The sequence below is a fragment of the Dipodomys ordii genome, unplaced genomic scaffold (genome assembly GCF_000151885.1).
Source record: "Dipodomys ordii isolate 6190 unplaced genomic scaffold, Dord_2.0 Scaffold9, whole genome shotgun sequence".
Lineage (NCBI taxonomy): Eukaryota > Metazoa > Chordata > Mammalia > Rodentia > Heteromyidae > Dipodomys > Dipodomys ordii.
This window is the reverse complement of record NW_012267225.1, coordinates 2,814,237-2,828,987: the sequence shown is the minus strand read 5'-3', so window position 1 is coordinate 2,828,987 and position 14,751 is coordinate 2,814,237. Positions and strand designations below refer to the sequence as shown.

The 14,751-nt window shown below is 44.6% G+C and overlaps 1 protein-coding gene across 1 annotated transcript; it reads left to right on the top strand.

The window, feature by feature from the left end:
- Positions 1-3,289: 3,289 nt before the first annotated feature.
- On the top strand, positions 3,290-3,739 carry Calml3 (calmodulin-like 3). Its single transcript, XM_013009300.1, has one exon. The coding sequence runs from the start codon at positions 3,290-3,292 to the stop codon at positions 3,737-3,739; it is 450 nt and encodes a 149-aa protein (XP_012864754.1).
- Positions 3,740-14,751: the final 11,012 nt, after the last annotated feature.

The following is a 14,751-nucleotide window of genomic DNA, read 5'->3' as shown; positions in this document are numbered from 1 at the left end:
TGCATGCCTGCATATATGTATATGTGTATATACACATATAAAATGTAGGGACAGGAGTTGGTATTTTGGCTGAGAAGCTGCAGGGAAAGAAGCTGTGAAATAAGCATTCCTCATACCCTCTGCCACACTTTCCCAACTGGGGAATTGCAACAATGTGGTTGTCACAAGACAGTCCTTGTGAGTCATCCATATTAAGTAATTGTTTTCAATCCTTACTGACTTTCTTTCATCCTGCCTCTTTTTACTGTCATTTTATTTTTTGTGCCAGTATTGGGGCTTGAACTCAGAAGCTGGGCACTGTGCCTTAGCTTTTTTGCTCAAGGCTACTAGCACTTGTACTTGAGCCACAGTTCTACTTCTGGCTTTCTGCCAGTTAATTGGAGACAAAAGTCTTGCAGACTTTCCTGCTAGCTTTGAACTGAGATCCTCAGGATCTTTGCCTCCTGAGAAGTGAGGATGACAGGCATAAAACACCAGCACCCAACTCTCTTGTGCCTTTGTGTAAACCATAATTTGGCAGAGGCTGGATGTTTGAGCCACAGAACCATGCCCTAGAAAGCTGTAGTGATCTGAAGTCATTGGTGAAGTGAGCAAGAGCAATGGACAGTCCTGTCCAGCCTTCAGTCCTCATTGACCCTGGACTGTTTTCTGTGATATGAGCCCCTGGTTTTCCATACTTACCACTTGGCCATGTGCAGCCAGGTTTCCTTGCACCCTGCTACTGCCCTGGTAGTTCAGGGCAGCAGCCAGCCAGAGAACCTGAGAAAGAGGAAATACTTAGCAGTCTCATCTAGTGGATTGTTGCTCTGATATTGGGGGTGGGGGATAATCATTTCTCTGCTTTTCCCTACATAATAATCATTGTGCTCACCATGGTCTCATATCCATGAGAGATGGAAAAGTTGGCCTTATTAATCAAGTTCTCTGAAGAAAGAGTTGAATATTGAGAGTTTATTAAAGCATCCATTTTATCAGGGATGGCTTTCCAAATTTTGTTCATTTCTCTTATTAACAGAAATAATACGTGATTGATTTTTTAAAATTAAGCGTGAAAAGATTCTCTGTTTATGAGAAAATTAGAAGCAATAACAAACCCAGCAACAAAGTATTCACTATTACAAGTTTGATAATCATCCACATCTTTCCAGAGCTCTATCAAGAGCAGAGCTGTAAGCTCAAGTTACAGTGTGAAAGTCACAAGTGAAAATGGCTTCTCGTTATTATCTCTAAATCCGCTGAATTAAAAATGTTCTTGTTAACACCAAAGAAAAAAACCCCTAAATTTCAAGGATTCCTGGCCAGCATCCCTCCCTACCCCACCAGAATATTTGGAGCAGGGAAAGAATCGATACCATCTGGTCATTGTGGCCTCTGTCCCCACCATAGCTTCTGAGATAACTACTCATTGTCTTCCTCCTTCCATTCCACTCCTGGATTCTTAAGGCTGCTCATCCCTGGGACTGGAGGTATGCATGGCTCAAGTGGTAGAGCATTTGCTTAATAAGCATGGGGTCCTGAGTTCAATCCTTAGCACCATCTCCTTAAAAAAAATCAGAGAGGAAAAAATAATACCAAAGATATTATCCCACCCTTTCCTCTACTCCATAGATCTAAGTCTTTATAAGTCCAACTTCTTTCCCATACACATTTCCATTCCTCCCCATTCCTGTCCATCCAGTCTCAGAAGAAATATTGGTAAGCTTCATATTTCCTTCCCTAGTTTGGATTTTTCTAGATTCCCATACAAAAAGCTATCTCCTCTGCTTCTAGGAGGTTATTTTCCAAAGGAGCTGAGTCTTTGTGTCTGGGTAACAGCTAAGGGTCATTCTTGACCCTGCTTTCTTTTGGAGATTCCAGATGGTCTCATTCTAATCCAGCCAGCCAGGACTAAGAGATGCACCTATCATTCAATGAAAAAAAAATGTGGGAATTCCTTCTCTTTACGTCCTACAAGTTCTCCTGTATCTGCCCTTCCTCTCTGGTGTGTTCTCTCCTTTCTTTACACGGAAGTCACGCTAGCTACCACTCTGTTTCTCAGCCCTGCCATTTCCTCCCCTCCTCCAGGGTCACCCCCAAAGAGATTCCTCTTCCTCTTCCTCCTTCTCCTCCTTCCTCTTCTTCCTCTGCCTCTTCCTTCTTCTTACTGTGAGACAGGGTCTTGCGATGTAGTCCAGGACGGCATCAAATTCACAGTCTTCCTGCCTTTGCCTCCCAAGTGCTAAGATTAGGGGTAGACACTACCAAGCCCATGTCCCAGGTATTTTTCTTCAAAGGGGTTGTCGTTGACCACAGTAAGGGAGGCGACCTCCCTATGTCCCCTCTCCACCATCACCTTCCGTTTCTTTCATAGCATTTACCAAATGACCTCGCTTTGATATCTCTGCTAATTTACCTGCTAAGGTAAAGGAACAAGAAGTTCATGAGGTCTCAAGGCAGCCAGCCATTTTCACTCTGCATTCCCAGCTTTCGAAGAGCATGGGCACACCATGGGTACCCAGCATATACCTGTGCATCTGTGAGTGTGTGAGAGAGTATCGAGTGAGTGTTAGATGAATCCTTTCCATTCATGTCTATTCTAAAGACAAGAAAGCTCTTCTTTTGTCTGAAGAGAAAGGCCTTCATCCTTTTCATCCTTGTCTGAACACCTTCTGAGATTCACACACACACAATAACCACAACAACAACTCCAAAGGCTGTGAAAACCAATAAACAATGAAAGGAAGTTCCTTCCAATACAGACAACTTCTATTTTTTATTTTGATTCTTTTTTTAAAATCCTTAAGGAGTGAAGGGTAGGAGGCTGCATGTCAGGTGGAAGGCAGTGGAAACAGAAGGAAAAAATGAGTTCACTTCTGGGAAGGGTGTCCGCGTGTCTAGAGGAAAGGGTATCATTACCCATGGCTCCCCTCTAGCCCTGCTGGTGTTGGGGTGGAAAGCTGCCTGTCTTTCACACACCGGGGCTGGCATCGGCCCAATTAGCAGGGCCAGCCTGGTTTGCTGCTCCTGGACTCTTGTCTAAACAGGACCTGGCCTTCAGGCAACCACAGGGCGGGGGTGTCTGCTGTGAATGGCAGCCCAATCCCTCCAGGCCAACGATGGGGTGGGGGGAGGACCCTACTTCTTCTTAAACTCCAGCAATTCAAGCCAGGGCTAGAAAGCCAGACAGACAGCCGCCCCTCCGGATCTCCACCTGTCTTTTCCAGAGCTGAGAACAGGAGCCCAGCCTGCTGCTGCAAGAGCCCACAGACCGGCCCCAGAGCCACATCTGCCTCTGCACCCGCCTGCCAGCATGGCCAGCCAGCTGAGTGAGGAGCAGATCGCCGAGTTCAAGGAAGCCTTCTCCCTGTTTGACAAGGACGGAGACGGCTGCATCACCACCAAGGAGCTAGGCACCGTCATGAGGTCCTTGGGCCAGAACCCCACCGAGGCTGAGCTGCAGGGCATGGTGAAGGAGATTGATCGTGATGGGAATGGCACAGTGGACTTCCCCGAGTTCTTGAGCATGATGGCCAGGAAGATGAAGGACACAGACAGCGAGGAGGAGATCCGGGAGGCCTTCCGTGTGTTCGACAAGGATGGCAATGGCTATGTCAGTGCTGCAGAGCTGAGGCATGTGATGACCAGGCTGGGGGAGAAGCTGAGCGACGAGGAGGTGGAGGAGATGATTCGAGCTGCAGACGCCGATGGAGATGGGCAAGTGAACTACGAGGAGTTTGTGCGGATGTTGGTGTCCAAGTGAGGTGGCTGAAGGGGCCCAGGGAGTCTCCTGGGACTGCTGGCCTGGCCCGCAGTCCTCGTTTCTCTCTCTCCATCCCTCACCTTCCTCGGGGGCACTGTTGCTTCTCAGACCAAGTGGACTGGATCACCTTTCCTGCAATTCTATTCTTCTGCCTCTCCTTTTCGGCCAACAACCCACCAGCATGACACTGAGTGAGCAAATCTCAGCTGCTCAGACTGAGCAAACTATGTAAACGTGTCTGAAAGCTCAGGAGCACCAGCAGAAGGGTGGCTTGCTTCTGCCTGGACAGAGAGCCTGAGGAACTCCAGAAGTTTTGCCGACGCTGCCACCTGCGAATGGTCCCTTTGATGATCCCAGACAGGATTTCTGTCTCCTGTCCCCTAGGCATCCAAGAGTGGGACCAGGATGGTCAGAGCTTGAAGTCCACACTGGAAATTCTGGAGCATTAGGGACTCACGTTAGCGGCTATTAGATTGGAAAGACATCTTGGCCTTGGAGTGGGATTTGGCAGTGGACAACTATGGTGGCTTCCCTTTCACATAGTACTGACTTGCTCTTCTCTGTGTGGGACTCATCTTTTGGAGTTGGGAGTAACCTAGGGTCTGTTGTGGCCTGTTTATATCCATCTGGAAGGAGGGAAATGTGAATGAAAGGGGGGAGGGAGGGAAGCTATAGGAAATAAATAAGATGCTCAAATGTCTATTTGGCTTCCTTTTGTCTGCTTTCAACTGAAACGATCTTAGTTAAGTCTAGGATTTAAACAAAGCAGAAGTCACCACCACTTTGTGTGTGAATGTGTGTGTGTGTGTGTGTGTGTGTGTGTGTGTGTGTGTGTGTGCATGCGCTTTTTGGATATGCAATACATTCCTATATTAATAGGTGCAGCAAGATATTTACTTTATTTAACTACATATACTTCAATACAATGGTTGAGTTGGTAGCAAAGAGCAGTTAGAAATCCATGCAGAACTCCTAAAACACTTGAGCCAGTTACAGCAGAGAAAGAGCTCTAATGACTGTTTTGTTCCTCCTGTATTTGCTCTGTCTGTGGGAAGCATTAGGCTATCACAAGGAGTAATAGAAAGGGTTCCTCTAAGCCAGATATCACATAGGCAAGTCTGAAGTGCCATAGTGAAATCTAACTATTACACATTACACACCATGTTACAAGTGACAAAGCTGAGACTCAGGGACTTAAGAAATCAGTGGCCCACAACTGAGGAGCAAATGTCAGAGCTGAGATCTGAATCCAAATCTGCTACCTAGCTGTTCCTGTCCACTTGCCTCCACAGGTGATTATAATATTTCCTTCTTCCAGCATTGGCAAGGATGAGAAATGATTTTTTTTAAGGACAAGCATTGTTGTTACTAAGGATTCCTTCCAGCACTAACCCTCACTGAGGGCTGGCTATGTATTTCCACCCCTTAAAGAGCTCGGGGAGGAGAGTAAGAAGCAGGAGGTGGCTCTTCGTGCCAGCTTGGGGGTAAGTTTCTGAGGAGGATCTCAGGCAAGAACTGGTCCCAGCGAAGGTATAATTTGAAATCTTCCTGCCAAGGGAACAGGAAGGTCTTTCAGGCATGGCTCACTGAGCTAACCCTCTTCAGAGTCAGGAGGGAGTTGAACACCTGCCAGAGGGGATTTGGGAAGGAGCCGCATAAGCACTAAGATGAAGTATCCAGAGGTCCCTGGACAGTGCTCCCTGGAGCTGAGGAGGAGCAGAAGAGCCAAGCCAGAGTTTGGAGCTGAGTCACAGAGTTACCTAGACAAAAAGAATGGAGCCTCAGCATCTTTCTCAGGGCAGTGCTTAAATCCTGCAGGAGTGAGAGGAGCAGAGGTCCCCCACTGGTTTTCTATTCACTGTTCAGGATCTGGAGGGAGGGTTGTTACTGAATCCCAGCCTTTGAAGTTGCAGGCTGAAGGAAGCCCTTGTAAAAGCTCAGAGTTGTTCATATTGCCAGTGTTTGGCTAGGAGGGGACGGAGATGTCTCCTTGTGCTTCCCTCCCCATATTCCAGCAATTCTGCTGAAGTGGACCTTCTTTCTCTGGTCCCACATGCCACCCTGAAACCAACCACACCTGTGTTTTTCCAGTCTTAGAGCCTTTCATGCAGAACTCTTCTGCCCGCCTGAGCAGGAGCTAGCAAGCAGGTGACATGGAAAGACTCTTACTGAGAGCCAAGAGGCCTGAGCCTCCCTGAGGGCAGATTCCTTAGAAGCAAAGCCATAATAAACAGGGCCTGCTTCTTCCTGTCCTGGAACTCTGAAACGCAAGGGCCAAAGCAGGCCTCTTGTCCCTCCCCTTGGCATTTACTTTCTTAAACATGGATTATTTATTTTTTTTAATGTCTTGCACTATCCTTTCTGAGGGGCCATTTAGCTGAGGTGAATACCTCCTTCTTTGGGCACATGATTTGGCCCTTTCTCAAGCCTTTTAGGTTTGGGGCAAGAGATGCCAGGCTCCAAAGACACATAGTGGTACTGCTGCTTTATGATTCCATCCCCCACTATGAAGTTGGATTGTTCTGGAAGGTCAGAGGAGGGAAGCTGCACTGGCCAGTGGGTCCCAAACCCATAGGCATTGATTCCTCTGACTCAGTTTACTTAAGGCAGTGTGTCTCAGAACACGAAGTCTCAGGATCCAATGCTACCTGTCTTATCTTCCCCTTCTTCCCCCAACCTTATTTTTCCATCCCTCTTCCCACCCTGGCGACACTACAAAAGAACCTGTCATGTCCCCAGAACACCAAGAACAGGTATTTTTACTTGTAACATGTAGTCACCATAATTGGCAGTGTTGAGAGGCAGTATTGGTTTTGATTTGTTTTTGTGCAGGTGCTTGAGCTTGAACTCAGGGCCTGAATGCTCACTGTTCCTCAGCATCTTTTTTTTTTCTTTTTGCTCAAGGCCAGCACTCTACCCCTTGAGCCATGGGTCCACTTCTGGCTTTTTGAGGGTTAATTGGAGATAAGTATCTCATTGACTTTCCTGCCTGGGCTTAGCATTGATTCAAGATCCTCAGATCTCAGTCTCTGAGTAGCTAAAGATTACAGACATGGGCCATGGGTACCTGGCTTGGAGTGGATTTTTCTCTAGGGAGCCAGAGAGGGCTAGAACAGCAGAGAGAAACTACCAAACAGTCATCCAAGTGCAGATTGCAAGAGACTAACCAGCGCTGTGTTTTGTGACAGAGACAGGTTGGGGGGAGGGAGGTAATGCTAATATTTCCCTTTCTTTTTGGTCACTGAATAATTGCATTTAAACAACCTCCCTGCAGCCCCAAAAAGGTGTTATCTGCCTACAGCTCTGAAGAACATTCCATCTATCCTTGGAAGAAGGAATTTATAAATATTACTTCAGCTCTCATGTGCTTTCACTGAGCGCTCTCATAAATCAGGACCCATGGCTCCCGCACTCCCAGACTATATAAAGCATGCCTCTGACTCTAGGTTTCCAATTTTAAATCAAATACAGCCCAGCCCCACCAGCTCCTGTTTATCCTTACAGATTCCAGGGGCCTGTTCATCGCCTCCCGGAATGAGTGCATTAAAAAAATGGCCCATGGTTCCGGCTGGAGAAATGTAACAGGGAAACTTACACATGGGGTGAAAGTGTTCCATGTAGAATGAAGCAATGGGGGTTTTCTGTGTGTTACTCCACTTCTTCCCCCACCCCAAAAAAATATCAAAATAAAACAAGAAAAAACCAAAAAGTACGTCTGGGGCAAAGCACACATGTCAATCTCCCCATCATTCTGCTTTTCTGGTGGTTGTTGCTATAGCAACAGGCTCTTGGGTAGGAATCAAGACTTAGTAAGGGAGGTCAAGGTAACCAGGAGTCCCTGGAAAAAGGATCCCCAGAGCCTCTCCCACCAGATACATCTGGTTCCTGGGTAGGATAGAGCATCTTCCTCAGTGTGTAGAGAAGGAAAGACTTGAAAGAAACCCAGGAACCGTGGGGAAGAAAACCTTCTCCAGGTCTTTCCCTTCTTCCTAGAGCACTCAGAACTACCCAGGAGGAGAAAGTCACTGAGCACAGGAAAAGCTAAGCACTGGGTGGGTCCCAGTTGTCTTGCATGGCCCCAGGGACTGCTTTGCACACTTTGGGGTGGCTCACATGCAGATACCCTGGGTAGTTAACCATACACCACCCTTCCAGCCCACCTGGAATACCAAATACGATTCTGTGTGTAACCTTTGGGCCATGAGACTGTCGTCTGGAGTCTCTCACAATAAAATTGAAGTCCTCAGGCTGGGAAGGTGGCTCAGTGGTAGAGTGCTTGCCTTGCATACATGAGGCCATGGGTTGGATTCCTCAGCACCAAATAAGCAGAAAAAGCCAGAAGTGGTGCTGTGGCTCAAGTGGTAAAGTGCTAGCCTTGAGCTGAAAAGCTGAGGGACAGCGCCCAGGCCCAGAGTTCAGGCCCCACAACTGGCAAATTAAATAAAATAAAATAAAACTGGAGTCCTCACTGAAGGTTTGACAAAAAAAAAACTCCTCATCAGGCTTTATATTTGCTCATTTAATCCTCAACCCAAGTTGGTTGCTACTTAACCCATTTTACAAGATGTTGTCTGGCCATCTTCTCTGGGGCGTCATAACTATTCTGATGGCATTAGAGTAGCAACTGTGGACTTAGAAGAATCCAGATGCCAAGCCATACTTGCCAGCAAGACTGGTCAGCCAAGCTGAGCTCAGCCATTCCTGGTACTCAGTTTCTCCCTGTCCGAAGGCCCTGAGCTATTCCACCCCAAACTACAGATCTAGTTGGGGCAGGGGCAGGGGGAGGAGGAGAAAGAGTGTATTGACTCACACTGTGAAATCAGCCTGATTAGAGATCGTGAACTGTCTCCGCTAGAACACTCCCTTATCATCACAACCACAGAAGGGAGGAGGATTCAGACCAAAGCTCAAGTTAAAGGATCATTGCTTAGTAATCACTTCATGGTGATTAGATCAAGACCTTTCAACTCACAGAGCAAGATTAGGTGAAAGATGAAGAGCTGTTCCTCTTTCCCAGTAAGCACTTAATGGTCTTAAATAAACTAAAAAAAAAAAAAAAAGTCTTGAGCAGAGACGTCAGCAGAGAAACTGTTGATTCGACATGAAAAATTTCACAATAGCACACATTTGGAAATAGTTCCAAGAGAACCCAAACCAGAAAAAAAAATTAACCTGCAAGGGAACTTTGCCTAGATGGAAATAAAAAGCTTTATTGTGCTCCTTGAGCTCCTATCACGGCACTCTGCAGGGGAACTTCTTTCTATGAAGGGTACAGTGAGTAAGTAAATGTCTGAAATTACTCATGAAAGCCTTTTTAGAAGGTCCCAAGATCTACCAGTTGCATTTCCAAGAACTAAGGCTATGCAAATTAAAAAAAGAAAAAAAATCCTGGTTCAAAGTCCCCTACCTAATTTTAAAAGGCAATTTTTAGTTCTTGAGTCTGGAGTCTTGGTGGCTTTATAGAAGTCCTTCTTCTGCAGAGTCACATCTTAACAAAATATAACAGTGTTCCCCAAGGAGACTCAGGAGATCGAGTCAGACTGTACTTGTAACCCAAAACCTGTGAGGAAACCTCAGCTCTGTCGCAAATAGAGGTTTCCACTGAAATGAGAACAAAAACATTCACAGAGATTTTTGTAACAACAAGACTTCTGTTTAAAAGAGCTTTGGGGACGTCAGAAAACTCCAAAGAACAGCACAAGAAAAAGAAAGAAAGAAGAAGTTGTTTTAACCTAGAACATTGGGACTTTTGCAAGACAAATAGAATGGATTCTGAAATCTGGTCTTTTCAACTCTCCTTGAAAGTGAGAGTAATAGATGGGCGGGGCGAGGGGACATTTCCCTCATCTATTATGACTTCTTCAGCTTTTCTTTTGGGAGAATAAACAATCAGATGTGTAGTTCATTCATTTGTTTATTTGTTGAACTTCTGTGTATACTGAGGCACTGTTGCCAAAGGAGAGAGAGCCTCTAGGTAGTTGACGTTCTAATGTCTAGTAGAGAGATGCACAGACAAACATATGCCACACACAGCTCTGAGTCAAAATATCTCCAATACTGGTCATGGAATCCCAGAGAGGATTAAAAGGATACATAGGATACATGGTACATTAGTACCTGTTTGAGCCCGTTACAGGGGATGAGTCCACTTACGATTGGACCTCCATAGCAGCAAAATCTTCCCATGACTGCTTCCCATCTGATGATTTATTAAAATTCCCACTGGTCTGCTTCTGGCTTGATCTATTTCAAGTCTTTTCCCTCTTCCCCTTCTGGAGTCAGAACCATGAGATATGTTCGTGTGTTGGTGAGACCTCAAGATCTGAACGCTTGTGCCATGATGCTAGAGTGCAGTAGAAGCATCCAGAAGCCATGGCCAGACCAAGACAACTGGAGATAATGTAACTGTGCATGAAAAGACTGTAAACCGCCTAAGTTACAGGGGAAAGAGACCTCGGTCCTTATTGATAGCACTTAAAATTTTTTATTCATTTGGCAAATCAAAACAAAAGCATAGACTCATTATAGACCCTTCGTAAAGGTACTTAAAGAAGGCTCTGAAACTGAAGCTTAAGCTTCTTATGCTGGCCTTGGGCTCATTATATCATGCCAGTGGCCTCCAACTTGTGATCCTCCTATTTCAGCTTCCTGAGTGCTGGAATTACAGATGAACACAACCATGCCTGGCTCTTGAACTAAATTTTTATGATCAGTGTATCTCTGTGTGAAGGGCTGGATGCTTTGATTTTCCAACAATTCCCAGCTTTTTCAACAGCCTGGATGTATATTTCCCCCACACACACCCCCAGTGGAGAACAAAGAAAAGTCTCAGTTGCCTACATTCCAGGCCCTGGCTGGTTGTCTGAGGTTTATTTCCAAGAGTCATAAACATCGACTTAAATCCGGCTCCATAAACCCTAGTAAAAGATGTTGTGATGCCAAGTTCTTTCTTCTATTTATAGATCTGACCTCTTCTCCCATGGGCCTCTTCCATTTTCTCTATTTGATTTTTTTTTTCCTTTTCCAGATTTTTCATGGTATTTTCTATTTTTCTCCCTTCTTTTTTTCTTTCTTCCCCCCTTTCTCTCTCTCCTTCTCTCTCTCCATCTTCCTTCCTTTTCTCTTTTTTCTTTTTTGGTGCCAGTACTTGGCTTTGAACTCAGAGTCTTTTGCTTTTGCTTGGCTTTTTTGTTCAAACCTACCTACAACTTGAGCTACCCCTCCAGTCTGACCTTTTGCAAGTTATATGGAATAAGAATCCCTTGGATTTGTCTGCCTGGGTTGACTTTGGACTTCCATCCTCTGAGTAGTTAAGATTACGTGTGAACTACCAGTGTCCCAGTTTTTCTTTTCTATTTCTATTTCTCACTGTCTTCAATTTTCTAAGTCTTCTAATAGTTTTCTTTCTCTTTTCACTTTTTATAAGCCTATTGTATCTGACTCTTTTCCCATCTCCTCCTTCTTTCTTCTTCCCTCTTCTCTTCCTTCTGTCTTCCTTGTACTCTCATCTCTCTGTAGGAGTCATTGCCCCTTTCTGTCTCTCTCTTCATTTTTTTTGTTCTAAATGCTCCCTAACCACTGCCTTTGTGCCTTTCTTCTTTCACTTTTCTCCAGTCCTACTTCTTTCCATCCTAACATTTTCCCCCATTTACTCATTAGCTGTTTTAAGAATTCATTTGATCTTGAAACACAGCCTCATTATGTGCTCTTTTCCTTCCTGTGGCATGAAAGCTTTCCAATACCCATTTCCCTTCAGGCTGCAAAACAGAGGACGCAGGACAGGGAGAGCTCAGCCCAGGGCTTCCCGGTCTGTGTTCAGGCAACGAGTGCTGTCAAGGGCAAGGTGTCTGGGTATATCTGTATATCCCTAGACAACAGTCTAGGGATCCCACTTAACTAGGATTATTCTTTAATTCCCTCTCCTTTTTCCTGACTTCCTTCAGAAAATGTGTGCCTCCCCTGATGTTAATCACTCCATTAACAAATTCTACCAAACATCTTTGATGAACTTTAAAGAGAAAAAACAAAACAAAAACCTCTTTCTCCAGGGTCTATGGACATAAAAGCATCACTGGCTAAACAAGCAGAGAACATGTAAATAATAAAATAGACTTTGTTGACTATAAATGTGTCAGGTCTCAGAAGGATGAGCTCAGGATCATCCAAGCCTGCTTCAGAAAGGGTTAGGCTGGCTTTGGAGGGAAAACGAAAGGGAAGACCCAGAAACAAAGAATCCAAGGAGAAGGAGGAAACCACCTGACCCAAGGGTGGATGGCAGCTGGTAGACCAGGAAGCATGTCCACATACACACAGTGGAGATGGTCTGTTAGGGACAGCAGGACCTACCTCACTCTTTCAGGCTGCTATACTAAGCACTGTAGACTGGGGTATAGCTTAACATAGCTTCACACAACAGACATATTTTCTCACTGTTTGGGAGGTTAGAAATGTTCAAAACCAAGTTATCAGCAGGATTTTGTTCCTCGTAAGAACTCCTCCTAGGCTGCCAACTGCTGTCTTAGGACTTTTCTTCACAGGGCAGAGACAGAATTAGGTCTCTTTTGTCTGTACTTAGGAGGACATTAATACATTCAATTAAGGCCCCATTATTATCGTCTTCATTATTTTACCATCATTACACCCTAGAAAGGTTCCACATAGTCATCCTGTGGGCAGAAGCTGAAAGTATGTGAATTTGGAGGAACATCAACATTTCATCCCAAAACAGAGATCCATCAACTCAAAACGGAATGGACCAATCAGATTTCACCCTACATCTGTGCCTAAGAAGAAGGGAAGCTGATGTAGCTCTTGTGTCATGGGTTTCCCCTGGTTTCTGAGTTAGGTCAGGGCAGTCCAGGTCTGGTGAGGCTGGAAACACCCCAAGTCTTGCTGGAGAAGACATCAAGTACACAGTTTGGACCTGAACGAAGGTCCCAGAGGCCACACTGTTTCGGATGACGACTCAACTGAGAATGATTTTATTTTCCACAGAGGGCTATAGGACTGAAGTCATAACTAAAATTCACATCGTCCAGGGGATTCCTCTCTCAAGTTTTAGTGTGGGTTCAGAGAAGTTTTAGAAGAAATTTCTTGGAAGAAATGTTGGTTGTAGTCAGCCCTGTACACTAGGAGGCTCAAATGCTTGTTGTAACTGCTATGGTGTCTCTGACCACCAGATACCCCATAGTTCAAGACCACCATTAACTACTAAAGTCTTGCTTTAATACTGTGTTAAAAAAAAAAAAACAGCTTTGCTGTCCTCTGAGAAATATAGGAAGGACCTCATGGGTGCAATAGCAAACCACTCCAAATTTCCTGCTGACATGGAGCTTGAAAAAGAGTGAAGTCAATAGCACAAGAAGTCAGTTATACTCCTCAGTTGGTTGGAGTTAAGCCAAAAAGTATTGAAAACCATGTACCTTGGTCTATGACCTGCTACTACCAGAATATTGACATTTGTAAATAATAGAAACTTTGTAATTTGTAATTAATTGTAAATTTAACTAATTTTAAATTATTTAAATTATATTGTATTCATATATTACTTATAGTCCACATAATATATTATTATATTTGATATAGATTATGTATTATATATAATTATCTCTGGTGTAATAATATATTCTATTACTATATATTATAATTATATCATCTTAATTTTAATTTAAAATAATTTAATTATTAATAATTTGTAAATAAGACGTCTTTGGTGCCTGGTTCCAGAGTCTGGGAAGTCTTGGTACATTGCACTGGTACCTGGAGAGGGCTTCTGTGGTATGTCATAACATGGCAGGTGTATATGAGATAAATGGTGGAAATCATCCTTTTTATGACTGTTTTATCAGGAGTTTACCACTCCCTTGATAACCAACCCACTTTCTTGATAACAACCTTAATCCACTCTGGAGGATGGAGGCTCTTTGAGCTAACCATATCTTAAAGGGCCATTCTTAATATGCCACAGTGGCAATTAAATTTCAACTTGAGCCTGGGAAGGTGGCTCAGTGGTAGAATGTTTGTCTTGCATGCATGAGGCCCTGGGTTCAATTCCTCAGCACCACAGAAGCAGAAAAAGCCTGAAGTAACGCTGAGGTTCAAGTGTAGAGCACTAGCCTTGAGCTGAAGAGCTGAAGGACAGTGCCCAGGCCCAAAGTTCAGGCCCCATGACTGACCAAAAAAAAAAAAATCAACTTGAGCTTTAGAGAGGAACAGGCATACCACAGCACCCAAGAAAAGAGGTTTTCAGAAGGGATCCATAATGGGTTCTTTAAAATGAAGATTGAGAATTAACCACTGGATATAGTCATGTGAGGGTCCCTAGAATTCAATGGAGCAGAAATAGCTAAAGTCTATGACAGACAGTGACTTCTGCCTCCTGGTAGTCATACCGGTTTGTAATCCCTTTCTCCATGGATCACAGTTGGTCTCTGTGCCTGACAGAACACAGCAGAAGTACTGCTAGGTAACTAGGTAACTTCTGAGATTAGATCCTAGAAGACTGGCTTCCATCTAGAGGTCTCTCCCTCTACTGCTCATCACTTGCTTTAGGGAGATCCAGTCGCCATATTGAAGAGACCTTCTGGGAAGTGGCGCTGTAGCTCAAGTGGTAGAGTACTCGCTTTGAGCTGAAGAGCTGAGGGACAGCACCCAGGCCCAGAGTTCAAGCCCCACGACCGACAAAAAAAAATGCACATGAAGAGACCTTCTGGCAGCCTATGAGAAGATCCATGTGGTGAAGAAGAGAGAATTGTGGTTAATATCCCACAAATAGCTTAACAACTGCCAACAATTGCTTGAATGACTTCAGCTCCAGGCAACCTCACAATAAGCCCCCCATAAGCCTCCCTTGGGCTTCGAAGTTGTAGAACAATCACTGACAGATGAAGACATACAAGGTAGACCTCCTTTGTTCATTTGATATTCAGAGGCCTTCTCTTACTGCCCTACAATATGTTTTATATCAAAGAGATCTGAATCCTGTCCCCCCCCACCATCCCTCTAGCAAAGTA